We start from the raw sequence: 16,287 nt of genomic DNA, 5'->3' as shown, positions 1-16,287 counted from the left end.
TTGGGCACTGCCCTCCCCCTCTTCGATAACTTGTTTACCAGTTTTGATTTCTCACGTGACAGCTTTATATTGCCGTTCACCATTCGCTCTCTTTGCTGAGGCACCGGTAAACCAAAAGCCCTCAGTTGGTGTAGCTTCAGTGAAGGTGGGTGCATTTTAGGATTGGTGAAGGTTTAAATGGTTGCTGCGCTGCCAGTGGGTCAGTGCTAATTGGCATTCCTAATTTAGAAACTGTTGTGTGTCCTTCAGTCAACTGCATTTCACCTGCTGCTCCCACTAGGCAGGCATACCATTCCATAGGATCACAGAATGGTTTGGGCTGGAAGCGACCTTAAAGATCATCTATTCCAGACCCCTGCCATGGGCAGGGACACCTCCCACTAGACCAGGCTGCTCAAAGCCCCATCCAGCCTGGCCTTGAACACCTCCAGGGATGGGGCATCCACAGCTTCTCTGGGCAACCTGTTTCAGTGCCTCATCACCCTCACAGTAAAGAATTTCTTCCTAATATCCAAACTAAATCTCCTTCAGTTTGAAACCGTTACCCCTCGTCCTATCACTACACTCCCTGATAAAGAATCCCTCCCCAACCTTGCATTTCCTGATAGTGGGGTTTTGTGCAACCCTTTCTGGGGGAAGGAGTCCCTTTTAGGATAACGTCTAATAAATTAAACGGACCTCTGATTTGAACAGCTTGCTCCTGGCGTATTTTCTCAGCTTTGTTTAATTGCACAAACAAAGGACAAAAGACCTCTTTTCCACTCAGAATACCTCTGCTCTGTCTCTTTAAATGCAGTCGAGTTAAACAGTATAGGTCTTTTTAGTCCGTCAGGACCGGGTTTGAAATAGATTACAGTAAGTACCGTGTTCTGCAAAATCCCATTCCGCTATAATAGGATCACGAGGATGGACAGGTCCTAGAGATTGGTATGGTTTTAATTCTTGTATTAGGGTTTTGGCTGCCTCTTCATGTTCTGAGTCCCATTTCCATGGTTTTCATTTTCACAGCAGTGAGCAGAGCGCGCGTGCAACGATGGAGAATCCAGGTACGTGTTTCCTCCAGTACCCTGAAGTACCCGTCAGCTGCTGTAATTCCTAGGCTGGGGCTTCTGCGATTGTTCGGTTTTATCCAGCGTCCAGCGGAACTGCTGCGCTTCCAGCAATCCACCAAGTGCCCAGAAATTTCACTTCTCCGCTCGGCCCCTGGCATTTTTCGGGTGGAATTGCAATGTTTGCTGCGTGCAACGTTTGCCAAACTGCTGCTGCCGCTGCCCTCGCCCTTTCAGGGGAGGTTCCTCCAGTTAGGATATCTTCTATATGTTGGTATGATTTTACTCCTTCAGGGAGTGGAACTGTCTGTAAAAGTTCAGCAAGTGCAGCCCGAGCAAGTGGGGGTGAACGTTTATGCCCCTGTGGGAATCTCTTAATGGCGTATTCGGTACCTTCCCATGTAAAGGCAAATTTTTCTTTGTCCTCCTCCTGTAAGGGGACCGTGAAAAACACATCTTTCGCATCTACCACCGCCATCCGAGGATGTGAGGCGGCCTGCGAAGTATCTGTTAAAATGGCAATACTGGGGACTCCAGCTGTTAATGGGGCTGCATCCGCATTTAAGCGCTGATAATCAATCGTTAAATGCCATTTCCCCTACGGTTTATGGACTGGACAAACTGAAGAATGATATGGGGGAGGGAGTTCTGAAAAGAATTTGGGTTTGTTTTATTTTCTGAATCTGCAATTACTTCTGAAATTCCAGTCGGCGCTGCAGCAGAAACTGGGGACTGCGGGACACTAGCGATCTTTGATTTGGGAAGCACTGGGGCTGCGGGGAGCACACACGCTCTGGCAGTTTGTTGATTTTTAATTAGGGTTAGGATTGGCATTCCAACTGAAAGACCATAAACTACCCTCCGGCAGACGCCAAGTCCAGCCATTCAAAGCATCAAAACCTAGGATATTTTCATAGTGATCTTTAACTGCAGAGTGAATGGATGGCAGGCACTTTTTGCCAGGGAGCCATAAATTAGCTTTTGCGGCTTGGCACAAGTTCCCATAACCCCGGTAATTTTAACCTTTTGCCATCCAGGTCGTAAGCCCACTTTGTCGACATCCTGCGGTGTAATAATCGAAAGTTGCACTCCAGTACCAATTAAAAATTTTGTTAATCGTTTTTGAGGACCAACTGGAATTAAAATGCAAGGGGCATTCTCATTTAGCCATTGATAGGCTTCTACTTGCCCGACAGGCAGGCCCAATCACCGGCCCGGCACTATCATTTTTTGGGTTTTGTGCTTTGTAACTGCTTGCTATGAGGGCAGAAAGGGTTATTTTTCTCTCTAGGAGTTGGCAATGGAGGAGTTGGAGTGTTTGGATGGTCGCATTTCTGGAATGCTTGGGTTAGACTCAGAATGACACCAGTAGGCTGTCTCTGAATGATGGCTCTAGGAATTCCTAGTGCCAATGTAGTAACTCATCACTCATTTATTACTACAAATATTTCCATAACTCATTTCTCATTTATTACTACAAATATTTCCATAACTCATTTCTCCACTCCCAGTCCTTTAATTGCCGGTCAGAGAATTTTGGTTCTTGAGAGCTCTTTTGATGTGATTGCCAAATTTGCCTAACAGCATGACCTGTATTTTTCGTTTCACTGGGAATTTCATCCCATCCCGTTTCTCGCAGATGATTCATAGTCTCGTCCATTAACACTGCCCAGGTGGAGACGTTCCTGTGACCCGACTCCCGTTCCTCTTCATCCTCTTTTCCCTCACCTTCTGCATTATTTATTAATTCATTATAACTTAAGTTCCTATGGATTTCACCTCTTTTTGCAGCAAGGAAAGGTTTGAGTGCAGCAGGGGCTCCTTTTATTAATGGTTTAAGCATGGCAGGAGTTACAGGTGCTGAGAGAGGAGCATCAGTGGAGTGGCACTGATGCACGGTAGCCTTTGTAAAAGCTCTGGAGAGCTCACCTATAGATCTAATAGGCATTAATAGGGGTTCTCCCCTTTTTAAGACATCGATGCCACCAGCCCAATACGCTACACTGATGGTTAGTGAGCAGGAGTCCTTTTTGGGGGGTCAGGGCTGGCATTTAAAAAGACGCCAGGGCCCCAATAGCCATTGGCTTTCTTGCCATCCAGCAGGATTCTGTCTCCCCCAGTTAGAGACACTCTGCATAGTATTCAGTTTCTCCAGGCTTACGGCTGTAGTGATCTTGTAAATTGTCTATCTAAATCAAATCAAATGGAGGTTTTTTAGTAGTTTCTTCTCTTTTACCACCCCAAGGTCCTGGAGTTACTTCTGTTATAGTAATCGGTCTGAGAGGGAGGGAATGGGGGAGGCTCAGGCGGACAGGAAGAATTATCTTTGTCTGAGCCATTATCATATAAATTAAAAAAATGACAATATTTACACTACCTTACTATTAGATATCCCAAATCAGTACATACACATATGAGCACAAACATACACTTCTTTAACTGCTAGGACCATACGTCCCTTTGCAGTGGGCAACTCCAATGAGCCAACAGGTGCCCCTTTTGACTCCTTACACGCACACAGACAAATGGACAAAGTATTTGGATCCAATAAAGTATAAGAACACCCACACTCCCAAGAGCTAATGTGTGTATGAGAGGTACGTGGATAGGGAGGCGGATGAAGGAGAGCCTAGCCTATAGTTAAAATTTCCTTCTTCTTGAGTTGAGGAGTAAATACTCACAATAGATCCGCATTTCTCAGCGGGCGATAACTGAGACTCCAGAGAGTTGACTCACCTTGGCCTTTTAATCCTCAAGGTGCCTGCCCCAGCAGCATCCCAACTCAGGGGAGATGGTGGTCACAGCCTGCTGCGATCCAGAAGAGCTCAAAGGGTCTTGTTAGAATCACTGTTTATAGGATCCGAGATAATTGACTTTCATCTGGTACTTTCCACCAGAACTTGCTAGATCTTGACTTTCCGGTATCAACCTCCTCTTTGGGGCACAATCCATATATTGTCAGGAGTGATCGAATACCTTTATTGTTTCCAAGCAACCCGAGTCAGGGGAACCAGGTGCCCTAAGGGGTTGCCGTAACATTCTGGCCCATTACCCTTCACTTACTACCTGGGACTATTATGTGTCCCAGGTGTTAATGGGATGACATAACATTCTGGTCCTTTGTTTTGTTAGGTGGCCCAGGTGGGGAGAAAAACCACACCAAGTGGCCTAAAGGGGAGCAGGGGGTGTTGTACCACCCACAGCAGGTAGAAGAGGAAGGGCAAGTGCTCCCTGCCTAAGTCCCCCGGGGTCTTGACTACCGCAGCAGTCAGGTTCCTCAAAGAGGTGATAAAACATAACACAACTTCCCTCACTGCAGATGGCAAGAAAGTGAAAAAATATACTTCACTGACCCTAAAACTAAGCAAGGAAAAAAAAGAAAAAAAAAAAAAAAGAGAGAGCTTTTGGCACCGGGAAGCTCTCCTGCTGGCTCAGAGAACTGAAGCCTGAGGCTACAGCAAAATGAGGTCCTTTAAGCTTCATTTCCATATGAGCTATCAATAAACCAAAACCTGGGTCAAGAGGGGAGACAGAAACTGAGAGAGACACCAATCTATCTTTCGAAAGCCCATGAGCTTATACCCCGCAAGACCTATACTACCCACTGCACGCAGCTCCAACAGAGGCACAGAGAAAGATGTTATTTTGGCAATTTTAATTCTCCCTCCTTTATTATACAAAATACTTTACAATTAAAAAAACATTTTCCCCAATAAAATTATACAGATATTTATAATTAACAAGATTCAGTTACACGCAAGATGGGGAACTTCTGTGCAAAGGAAAACCGTGACAGATGATCAACTGAAAATTAAGACTTGACCCTTTCCCCGCCATATTCCGGGAGGGGAGGTTACATTTTAGACCTTTATTCCTATCACTTTCCCTCAAGTCTGAACTCTGGGATCTCCTCTTACCGTGACAGGCTAAGGGCCTCCACCTGTGTCCCTACCATAAGTACAGTAACTCTGCTCTTAAAAGGTTCATAAAGAAACTCTGAACTTATAACTCAGTTATAAGTACAGTAACTCTGCTGAGAAACCAGCATCTGGCTGTACCATGAATACCCAGAAAAGGGGACTGCTGCCCCCAGTTTTCCCAAGCAACCCACATATACACACATGCAAGCACATACATGGGGGAAGCATGCTCAAACCCAGAATTTGTCACCTTTTCGCCAAATGACAAATCCCACCCCACCAAAGCAACCTGCACTCGAGACACGCGTCCAGTAGGTAGTGTCTGCCGGAATGGCTATCGTAAGGTCTCATAGCCAAGCTGGGCATTACTGCAAATGCAGTCTGGCAAGAGGGCTGGATGTTGTGGTCTTCCCCACTTTGATCATCTGCCTACCAGCAGAGCGTCAGTCAGTCATGGAGGTGACAATGTGAACCGCCCAGAGATGCTCAGGCCACAACAGACAAACAGGGAAGTCGCACACTTCAGTTGGGAGGTCCTTGAAAAAAAACAGTTGCCAATGATCTGCCCTACCAGAGCAAAGATACGCATGAACCCTAGTGAACATTTTCTCTCTAAGGAAGGTCACTGCTGGGCTGGGCCAACCCTGCATTCGCAGGGGAGCCCATCCCAGAGTCACTGCTGGAGGCCAAATGCCTGAAGCAGTGTGGGAAGATCACGGGCATCAGCTGCCCCATACAGGTCACTCTGCCCCAGCATGGAGAGGGCCATGCGGAGGGTGCTCCAGATGTTGTCAGACATAGCGCCTTGCTGCCCCCGCGGACCTCGGCTCTTCTGCTGCATGTGCAAAGCCTCTAAGAAGTGCTCCACAGCCTCACTGTCAACATGAGAACATACACATGCTTACTGGAGAAGATGGTAAATCTCATACTCCCTCCCCCATTTGCTTCTGAAGTACTTCCCCTCCAAAACAGTTTCCTCCTCTTCACCAGATCCTACCCCGCTCCAGCACCAGAGATCCCCCTTTTCCCTCTTAACAGAAACCGAAGTCCAGATGGCCCCTCCTCCAACTGCATCTGCATGACACCTTGTTCTCGGGGCAGAGTCCACACACTCGCTCTGCTCTCCTATGCCAAGGGAAGGCTGCAGGCAGCATGGTGCTGCCCTAGTAACCTATTGCAGTCTCTCTCCCACAAACACATGCACACTCATGGGTCACAGCAGATCTGCCCAACCTATGCTCACCGGTGGGCACCTAAGTTGATGCAACTGATGCCCAAGTTGTAGCGAGAGCGGATGTATCCTGGCTGGAGCTCCAGTGCCCGACGATACGCGGCCACAGCTTCCTCACTCCGATTCCCATTGGCCAGGGTAGCACCAAGCTTGTTCCATAGAAGATGGTCCTGGAGGAAGGGGCAGAGAGAAAGGGCTGAGACAAACTGGATCTTTTTAAGCCCCAAGCCAACCCTCCCTTCCCCGTGTGTCTGTCTTATTCCTCCCGTCCAAAAGTGTACCTCCCACACAAGCAGCACCTCCACCCGAACTTTTACCCATAAACCTCCAGCATCCACAGTCTGCCCTTTCTTACATTGGGGCGCACACTGAGCGCAGCACTGAAGCAATCCACAGCCTTCTCGTATTCGCCACTAAGGTTGAAAAGGACACCCAGGCCACACTGAACATCAGGATCCACAGTCGAGGGGTTGCTGCGCACAGCTGCTAAGAACAGCTCTTTCACCTCCATAAACAATGAGCTGGAAAAGCACAGAACAAGGATATTAGTGTACTGTGGAGACAGCTGGCCTTGTGTTGCTCCCTCTGTTCCTGCCTGGACTAGTCCCAACCCTCCAAGAAGCCTTTCAGCTGAAGGCTGAAATTTGTAATCCCGACTCACTCAGACAGCAGGGAACCTAGGACACGCTTGGAAGGCCCCAGGTTTGTGCCCGAGACACTCTCCTCTGGTTCCTTCTCCAGCAGGTGAGCATAGTCCGGTTTATGGCGTAACCAGTCCCGCAGAGTCTCACATGCCTGCTTCTGCAAGGACTCATTGGTGAAGCTGACTGCTAAAGCCATAAGCGCTGTGAGGTTCCCAGGCTGCAGTTCCAAGCACCTGCAGGTCAAAGAAAAAAAAAAAAAGTAATATAGTATTAAAACATTCTGGGAGACACCTAGGATACAGGAGGCAACACAATCAAAACAGAGCTAGCCATATGGTCCTTGTGGCACTATGCACTAGACAAGAAGCCATGCTCAGCGGCTCTTCTGCAACACTCACTGTCTGAGGGCACTGATGGCCAAAAGCTCCTGTTCGTTCTCTGCTTGGGTGGTTCCTAGATATTGCCAGGCCTGGAGAAGACAAAGATGCACAAACTCAGACGACTTCACACACAGAGAAAAAGATAAGCCAATAAACCACAGACACAGAGATTAAATCCACTGTATTATCCCACATACTTTTAGAGTAAGACCAAATATATGCAAGTATATATACTAGCCACAGATACAAGTTTCTCTTGAAAGACATGTAGACTTTATGGCATATACGTCCTCAAGACCAATAAAACACAGTTTTATTGGTGTTATAGTGAACAGAAGAAGTGAATGTTTACCTGGAGATCTACCATAAAGCAACCGTTGGCAGTTTTACACTTTTAAGTGACAGAATGTCCACTTTTAACTTCTAACTGTGGTCAAACTGCAGAGGAAGGAGGGAAAAGCAGATCTCTCATTTCTTAAGAACAAAATGGCATAGCAGCAGTGCTAATAATAAGGAGACCCCTAAGGTAGGCAGACGTATATACTTGTGCAGCGGTCTACTAGCAAGTGATAACCTTGGGGAGTTGTCTGTCAGACCTGAAAGCAGAAGTGCTGTTATTTTACTGAATCTTCAGTCATTGTGACACCAGTACAGGAAAACCACTTCCACCTCCAGGCTGCTGACATAGGGAATATTCAGTTAAGGCACTAAATCCAAAGTACCTGTTTCTCTTTATGTTGATAACCACACTCCTTGCTCAAAAACAGGCTAGAAAGTTGGCAGGATTGTCAGCGTGACATACCCTCTTTTTGAATGTAAGTCGCAAAACACAGTATCCGTTGTCTCAAGGAAGAAAACTGTTTCATTAGCAAAGACCCGCCACACTGTGCAAGCAAGAGGCAATCTACTGTCTCAAATCTCTAATGCCTCACCATGCAGCTACCTGCAACTCAAGAAAAGCTGGCTAGTGATAACTGCAGTGTACTGCAGGCAGAAGAGCTGAGATTCAAGGTAAAGTTGTGATTTGGACCAAAGCAACCACAACATTTCCTCCAGAGCAATTGTTCAAGTCTATTTGATCACTGTACCATTTGTGAAGTCTTGACTTCCCCTGTACTTCCTGCAGAGTCACAATAGAAGAATTCAGAATGTTTTCAACACAACCTGCCAGAACTGGCCCAAGATTTCAACTACCTCTCCATTATGCTCAGCCTGCAGCCCACGCTGCCTATGAGAAGAGACTGCCGATTCTAAAGGAGTATCAGCAACACTTTTTGACCACTTTAAAGCTGAAGTAGATCTCCAAAACCTGTTTACTTTTCACCTACTCCCAGTACCCTACCTAGAAAGTTAGATGCCTGTATTCCCAGAAGCCAAGAACCTCTGTTCCAAGGGGTCACTCTCATCTAAGTCTCAGGATTAACAAATTAAGTTATTTCCAATCATATACAATTCGCAGGGCTTGAATCAGACACACTGAGAATTCAGCATCCCTGGGTCCTTGAGGCAGGCACTCCAGAAACAGATAAAATGGATGTATTTGCATTCTTCCACCTGAGAATATCCGCAGCCTCTACCTCTGGAGAAAGGCGAAAGACTGTTCCATTTCTCAATTCATCCTGCAGGAGCTGAAGTGCTTTATGAAAATAAGTATTCAATGAACTAGGAGCTGGAAACTTGTCTTCAGAATAAAAATCATTCTTTGGCCTACAGCTTCAAGTGAGGACTGTGAAGACACCCAAGCCATCTCTCTCAACCCTCTTGGGTTACATCTTCTCTGAGCATCTAAATGGAAGACCTAACCAGGACCCTAGTGTAACAACCTGCTCAGAATTAGTCTTTAATACAGATATTGAAAGCAGTTATCATCTGCCATAAGCATCTCCAAACTTGCAATGCCAACAAAGATTTGCACAGATGCAATTTAAGAGATGAGAACTCCTTGTCTTAGCTCCATGCACTCTCATGTGCTCCAAAGAGCTCCAAGAGCCTTTGCAGCTTTTGTAACTGACCTCAGTCATAAGCCTCCTTGCCCACAGCCCTCCTGGGGATTCACATACACTGGCTACATACCCAGAGCCACAGAAAAATAAGACGTTTTCATACAGCCTGCACAGCTCCTAACACTGAAGTGAGTTTTCTACACACACACTGACACCTCACTAGAGAAGGATGCAAGTAGCAGGACACCTGGCCAAGGCCTGTTATCTCTTCTCTCACTCACCTCCATATGATCTGGTTTCTGTTGCACTGCAGCCTCAAAAAGCAAGACAGCATTGGGGAGGTCACCTTCCTCCAAGCGCTTCCGCCCCTCTTCAAATGCATCCGGGTGATCTCTCATGGGATTATCTTCCTCAAACTGGTAACCCTAGAAGGGAAGACAGGCAGGAGCTAAAGTCAGGAGACAGGCTTAGGGAGAGAAAAGCACCCTCTACAGTACAGCACAGTCTAGTCTTGCTGCACCAGAAACACTCAAACTGCAGACCAGCCAGCATCTCACCCTCTCTGCTAGTCTGTAGCAGACCAGAGAAAAATGGCTCTTCTTCCTGCTTGCTCTGTGCTGAAAAATTTCCCCAAACCAGACCTGAAAAGTCAGAAGAGACTAAATATCTGCTGTGAGTCTTATCAGCTTGTGGGCGGCAGGGGGCGACAACACTTGCACTCATTGCAAAGAATCCCAGCATTAACTGGTATTTGGTGTTGGGTAAGAACTAGACAGCATCTGCAGACAAGCACAACTGAAAATAGTCCTTGTTTAACCCCTAGCTGATCTGGGATGAGGGTGCAACTGATAGCAGAACGTCAGTGCGAGAAGGAATCCTAGCAGCATTTGGGGTCTGTGGAGCTCACCTGCGAGGCAGACATACTGACAGTCTCCTCAAGGCAGTCCATCACAGTACTAGGGCTGAGAGACCCTGGTCTCTATTACCTTGTCGTATGATGAGGAGCTGAGGTCTTCATAATCAGAGAGCCAAGGGTGAGCTTCTGCATCTCTCTTGGCCATCTCCTCCCATTCTGCCTGGAGTTTGTCCCAGAAGTCCACATCTGACTGAAGGTAGAACGGAACGTGACTAGAGTACCTTAATCATAAATTGAGCTCTACAGACCCCCTCTTAAGTGTTGCTAGCCCTTCTCACAGCATGCAAAGGAGACAGGTAATCCTACCATGTCTCTCAGCTGGTACCCCAGCCCTCCTCCTCCTCCTCCGTCAGCTTTACCTCCACAGCAGTCTTTGCCTGCTCAAATTCCGTATCAAGAGTTGACATGTTTCCAGATCGTGCAAATTGATCCACCCAGGCATCGGATGCCCCCTGGGAGTTTGGAAACAGAAACACACCTTTCTATTTAGAATTTGGCAACCTCAGGGCACACCTCAAAACAGCAGAAGGGTCTGTGATGACCCCTCCTCCCCATCAGCAAGAACTGATGGCCTGTAAAGTAGAAAAGAGTTCATTTGGATATCCCCTTCCTCCCAAGTTGCTACGGGAGATGTGAAAATTCACACTGCCCAAACACCTTCCCAGCTTCTGCCTAGACTCTGCTAAAACAAGCCCAACAGCCCCTCCCTCGCCTCCCCCAGCCTAGTCATTAGTAGAGCACTGCTGAGAGTTGGACTTGCCATTCTCCCTCGCTCCCAGACTGTGCACTGTGGCAAAAAGCTTTCCTCCTTCAGACCACATAGGGCTGGGGCTCCTACCTGCTGCTGTATAAACTCAGCTGCCCATTGCTCTGCCTGATCTTGGTCTCTGTGGGTCACCTGATTAGCTTCGATCGATACCCTCCCATCTCCGATCTGGCGGACAAACTTTAGGAACTGTGGCAGAGAAATGAAACAAGGGTGGAGCTGGGCAGACACTTTGCCAACAAGCCCTCTGCCCATGCCCCCCTCCTTCACTAAGAGGACTTCTCTCTGCAAAGCGAGCACAAAAGGCCCAAAACGGTGGGAAGGACAGGTCTTCACCAGTCATGTGGTAGGCATGGATAATATCTAGAGTGGATTGTAGGGTTCAACTTCTAGGAATCAGGGAAGAAATGGAAACATGGGACAGCAGGAGGTTTTATTCCTCTACTGTCTTCCCCCTTCTCAATTCCCCACACCCCTTACTCACACTAGATATCTGTCAAACCAAATCAGGGAATTTCTTACCTCAGAATTCTTGAGTTTTGGATCATCCACTTTAGAGAGGAAATCACTAACAGTTTTCTTAAGATCATCCTCAGGTTGATACTCCTCATACCTGTGTTTAGAGGCAGTAAAGAGATAGTCCGATACCAGGCAACAGTGAACTCTTTCACTAACAACAGTCTACACAATACAACCCCTCCTCAAAGACTCTGGGGCTCTCCTAAGTGATTCGGTACCTTTATCCATTTCTAAAAATTCAAAATTACTACTAGGTTAACTGTGCAAGTGACTGACATAAACAGGAGCAGAATTAAACAACTACAGTAGCAGCACAGTTCTGCAGAACAGCCTGGATTCCTTGGCAAGCTCACATGCTATCAGACATTGCAAGCCTTAGCACTACCAAAAACAAGGTCATGTAACTAGGAATAAAAAGTAGGTCATGCTCATGGAAGAGGAACAGTGTGTCTTGGAAAAGCATCAACTTCGCAGAGGACTGAGGGCTCATAGCAAGCACACAACTCAATACGTTGTCCGGCTTACAGCAGGACAGGACCAGTTCCAGGTGTTACCACTACGTTCAGTCTTGGTGACGTCTTTGGAACTGGTGGCAATATCTCAGGAACGTCCATATTTGCAGAACCGTATCAGAAAAGGCAAGAGCCAGGAAGAAGGAGAACCCAAATATGCAAAATCTCTTTTAGGGAAAGATCTAAGAAGCCCACATTGCTTGCTTGTGTTTTGCTGCTTTAATTGAAAAACTTGACCGTAGTCAACAGGTACCTATACAGAGAAGATGTGCAGTAGTAGACTGTTCTTTAATTACCACAGAAAAAAACACATGAAAATAATGTCTGGAAGGCTGAATCTAGAAATATGGAGAGGAAAGGCTGGATGTGGTTTGTCAGGGAGAATAAAGTGATAAAAGTTTACAACTAGTAAAGTCTAGTACTTGAGATCTCTAAATCTAAAAAAGCATCTGTTGTGGAAAAAAGTTCTGCTTGATTAGGAGTTTCTGATCTCACTCCTGTAAGCACTTTAAGGCGCTTTGCATTAAGCATGAGATTAAGTTAGCCTACATGATCACAATATCTTCCTGGAAGTAGAAAACAGAAAAGCTAGGATTTCTTAAAAACTTCAGTTTTTGTTTACTCCTTTCTCTGAGATGTTTCAGCATCATTTCCGCCTTTCTCTGAAACCAAAGGCCTGAGAACATCAATCTAAATTAAATGACTCAAAAGCATTCAGGCCACAGCAGATTTCTATCACCTATCCAAACTTCACCCACCCAAGTACCTTGCTGCAATAACTACTCTTGAGAAGACAGACTCACCATTTATCCGCCAAAGACTGGTCTTCCGATTCCCCAAGCCACAGTTTCTCCTCTGACTGCTCTAGGTATTCTTCTGCCCACTTGGCAGGAGACACAGATAGCGGATCTGCATAGGACAGCAGGAAAAACAGGGAGAAGAACAAGACAGGCAGACCATCACTCAAATTAACTTCAGATTTTTCTCTCTCCATTTTACATACAGTTAGCTAACATTCTTTGAAGAGATCTTCTCTGTAAGATTGTTTATGCTCGTTTGTTCTAACTTTGTTTATTCTGATCTAAAACTCAAGCCTTAGGCTCAGACTGTATATTAATACAGATGCCACTATGGTGCCAATAGCGTTATGATTTTCTACTTTAATTTCACAACTTATTCATGCGCTCCATGTGGGATAATATGTAGGTCAAGAAAATTAGCAATGCATTACAAGTCTCTGCCAAAAGCACAGCCTACAAGGCACTAGGTTTTCATCAGAACTTTCTCAAAGACCTTTATAAATGCTGATTTATGTTCCCAGAAGCGTAAAGAGTGAAGGTCAAAGAATGGGACTACCTGGCTTTCTACAGTGGCCACTCCTGGAAAAGAGAATAGCATCTATTTAAATATTACTCAGACTTTCAGATTAGGTCAAGGATGGCAACAGGACCCTATTCCAGTCCCAGCTCTCTACACAATGCAGGATGGTTTTTCAGATAAACTGCTGGCTTGCTTGAAATTGAAAGCTTAACCTTTGGGCCGGAAACATTCACCTTGCACATATCCAAGGTGCGACATCCCTCTACCTCCATGAAACTGACAAAAACTATTTGGCCAAAGCACTAAAAAATATTTGCCTTTATACCCAAAGCAAATTTAGCCTTAAGAGAGGGAATTAGAGAATATGTAAGCAAGAAGCAGTACCAGGCCATCTGCAGAATTTGCATCAGTTGAATAATAATAATTTTTATAAAAGCAGTTTGAATAGCCTGCTTCTCCTAAGTTATCCAAGTAACCTAGGCTAAAGACTTTTACACCTGAATAAAAGCTTCCACACCATACCGTGAACAATTTGGCTAAACCATCACAAAGCTTTTTTTTTTTTCCCCCTCCCTGTTAAAGCTGCTACAGTAAACACTGCCCGCTGGGCCCAAAGCATTACTCCAATTTCATATTCAGTAACTCCCCGCCATACACAGGCACGTGACTGGCAACACCTTGACAATAATTCCAAAAGGGACCCTTCACCTGTCACTTCAGCAATGAACTCCTGTGACCAGTCAGCCTCATTGTAATCTGAAGAGACATCACCAGCGCTATCTGCTGCAGCCAAGAATTCCTGGGTCCAGTTTTCAGACAGTGCCAGGGCTGCCACACCTGGAGCTACAAGTAGTAAAAAACAGAAGTGAGGATTGGAGAACTCAAAGGTATCATTTAAGTGTTCCAGGCTAGCCCTCATCATCTCTGATCCTTCCCTTTCTCTTTGTTAGAATAAAATCACAGAAAGATTCCACTTGGAAAGAAATCTCTGGAAGTTGCTAGTGTTCTCACAGCAGGTTAACGCTAAACCTGGAGATTAGTTTGCTCAGGGCATTCATCAGGTATCTTCTGAACTTGTCCAAGGATGACAATCCCGCAGCCTCCATAGGCACCCATCCCAGTACTGAATCACCCTCCAAGGGAAGAAATATCTCCTTACATCTAGCCAATTCCCCTTCCTGCAAGTTGTGTCCATTGCCCCTTGTCCTTTTGCTGTGTATTGCTGCAAAGATCCTGGCTGTGGCTGCTGAAGACAGCAACCAGACAGGCTGAACAAATCCAGTTCCCTCAGCCTTTCCCCTTACACCACATATTCCAGTCCCTGAACACCTTATTGATCTCTACTGGACTTGCCCCAGCACGTCAGTGTACTGGGAAGCCCAAATCTGGAAACACTACTCCAGATGCAACCTCACAAGTGCTGAATAAATGGGAACCACCCTGCTAGGAGCTTAACCATAACACCAAGATCTTTTCCAGCTCTCCACCTACTCTAGCTCCCCTCACCTCGCTGAGGGGCCTGTCGGAAGCTTGACTGTTCAATCTCTTGCATCTCAGCCAATAAGTCATCCATCTTAAAGGTCTGGGGTGCACGGGACAGTAAAGGGGCATTCTGCTCCTGTAGGAACTCTCCAACCAGCTGCCAAAGACAGAGACGGATTACAAACAGCACAGAAGATGAACAGGCAGAGCCATGGAGCACAAGAGAAAGAAATGCACTTGTCAGAAGCCCATTATTCATGGGCTTACCTGATTAACATCAGGGAAGGGGAAAAATAGCAAACAATGTCGATGAGAAAAGCAGTAAGGAGATGCATCAACCTGTTCTTACCTCATCTTCTGTGGCCACTCCCAGTGGTTTGGATACCTAAAGGGAAGAGTGGGCAATTACCCCAACAGCTTTGACCCCGTACCCCTCCACACACACCCCCTGTGACCTAATTAGTTTACATCTTCCTCGAGCTTAGGCTGTCAGCACTTTCTTGCATTAGCTGCCTGCTTATGTGGAAGCTAAAGGCGCAGGAATACCTTGAGTGATACCGTCCAACCCCGCACCCACCACTTGCAGGGTTAGGGCCTGTGACAGCAATCCATACAGCTCACCACAGCCACCAACATTCCCCCAGCACCCATAAACGCAGCCTGCACCAGCAGGCCCTCACCCCACAACCCCTGAGGACAAACGGGGTGACCCTGTGGCCTCTTTCCCCAGAAAAAAAAAAGCAACCCCACACCTACCCGTGCTAGTAGTCCCTCACACGCTGCTCACCCCACCCGCCCCTTCAGCCAGCACACCCCTCTCCCGGGCAGGCCCCACATCCAGCTCCAGCTCAGCGACCGGCAACACTCACGGCAGCAGCTCCAGGCGCCCCGGGGGGCCAGGCCAGCGGGCCCTGAAGTCCCTCCTGCCGCAAGGCTTTGTCCTGGGTGAAGTGGCCGGCAAGCTTCATGAGGGGGTTGGAGCCCCCGCACTCCGGTTCCACCAGCTCCCTCAAGGCCATGGCGCCCGGCAGGGAGGGAGGGAGGGAGGGTCGGCGCCAAACCCCCACCGGGCCTGCACCTGGTGCCGGGGCGGCACAAACACCGGGTGAACGCCAGACGGAGCGGCCGGCTGCCGAGGGCGCCCGGCGCAGTGCCCCGACCCGGCTGCTGCCCGCCGGCCCCACCCGCCCCTGCGGGCCCGGGAGCCTTGCGCGGGGCGGGGCGGGTAGGCCGGCCGGGGAGGTCCCGACCCCAGGCCGGAGCCCGCAGGGGCGGGGGCCGGGCTCAGAGGCAATGCCGCCACGGCGCCAGGTCCCCCGCCGGCTCCCAGCGCGGCCGAGCACAGCTGCCACGGCCAGGAAGAGCCGCCGCCGCCATCACCCCGGGGAGCGGGACACCCCCCGCCCCCGGCTTCCTCCGCCCAGCCCCAGCCAGGCCGACAGAGAGGACACCCGCTCGCCACGGACGGCAAGGCCGCGGCCTCCCCAGTGAGCCCCGCGCCCCGGCCCGCCCCTCACTGCCAGCCGCCCGGGCGGCGGTACCCCGGCCCGGCTCTCCCCGCCCGGGCGGGAGGAGAGTACAGCCAGAACCGGGGAGTCTCCCCAA

General features: G+C 47.9%; 2 protein-coding genes across 5 annotated transcripts in view; both read right to left on the bottom strand.

Moving 5' to 3' along the window:
- The window catches only part of LOC128916009 (epidermal differentiation-specific protein-like), an 18,373-nt gene extending 12,102 nt beyond the window's left edge, over positions 1 to 6,271 (bottom strand). The window contains exon 1 of the mRNA XM_054217118.1: positions 6,203 to 6,271. The gene's annotated coding sequence lies outside the window, so the exon portion shown is untranslated. The remainder of the gene's footprint in view (positions 1 to 6,202) is intronic.
- PEX5 (peroxisomal biogenesis factor 5) lies at positions 4,690 to 16,287 on the bottom strand. 4 transcript variants are annotated; one of them, XM_054217068.1, is made up of 16 exons: positions 15,552 to 16,287; positions 15,032 to 15,067; positions 14,707 to 14,839; positions 13,909 to 14,043; positions 12,684 to 12,789; positions 11,372 to 11,462; positions 10,922 to 11,038; positions 10,443 to 10,535; positions 10,154 to 10,273; positions 9,725 to 9,808; positions 9,449 to 9,592; positions 7,243 to 7,313; positions 6,862 to 7,077; positions 6,556 to 6,721; positions 6,213 to 6,370; positions 4,690 to 5,844 (listed from the first exon to the last, which is right to left on the bottom strand). In XM_054217068.1, the coding sequence occupies exons 1-16, from the start codon at positions 15,699 to 15,701 to the stop codon at positions 5,643 to 5,645; spliced, it is 2,022 nt and encodes a 673-aa protein (XP_054073043.1). In that variant the 5' UTR covers positions 15,702 to 16,287; the 3' UTR covers positions 4,690 to 5,642. The 4 variants fall into 4 exon arrangements, with proteins under 4 accessions (XP_054073043.1, XP_054073062.1, XP_054073052.1 ...); XM_054217087.1 differs by lacking the exon at positions 10,922 to 11,038; XM_054217077.1 differs by lacking the exon at positions 9,725 to 9,808 and having other exon boundaries at positions 15,552 to 16,285.

The sequence above is a fragment of the Rissa tridactyla genome, chromosome 1 (genome assembly GCF_028500815.1).
Source record: "Rissa tridactyla isolate bRisTri1 chromosome 1, bRisTri1.patW.cur.20221130, whole genome shotgun sequence".
In the NCBI taxonomy this organism is placed as follows: Eukaryota; Metazoa; Chordata; class Aves; order Charadriiformes; family Laridae; genus Rissa; species Rissa tridactyla.
The sequence above is the reverse complement of the archived record's forward strand: the minus strand, read 5'-3'. Positions and strand labels throughout refer to the sequence as shown.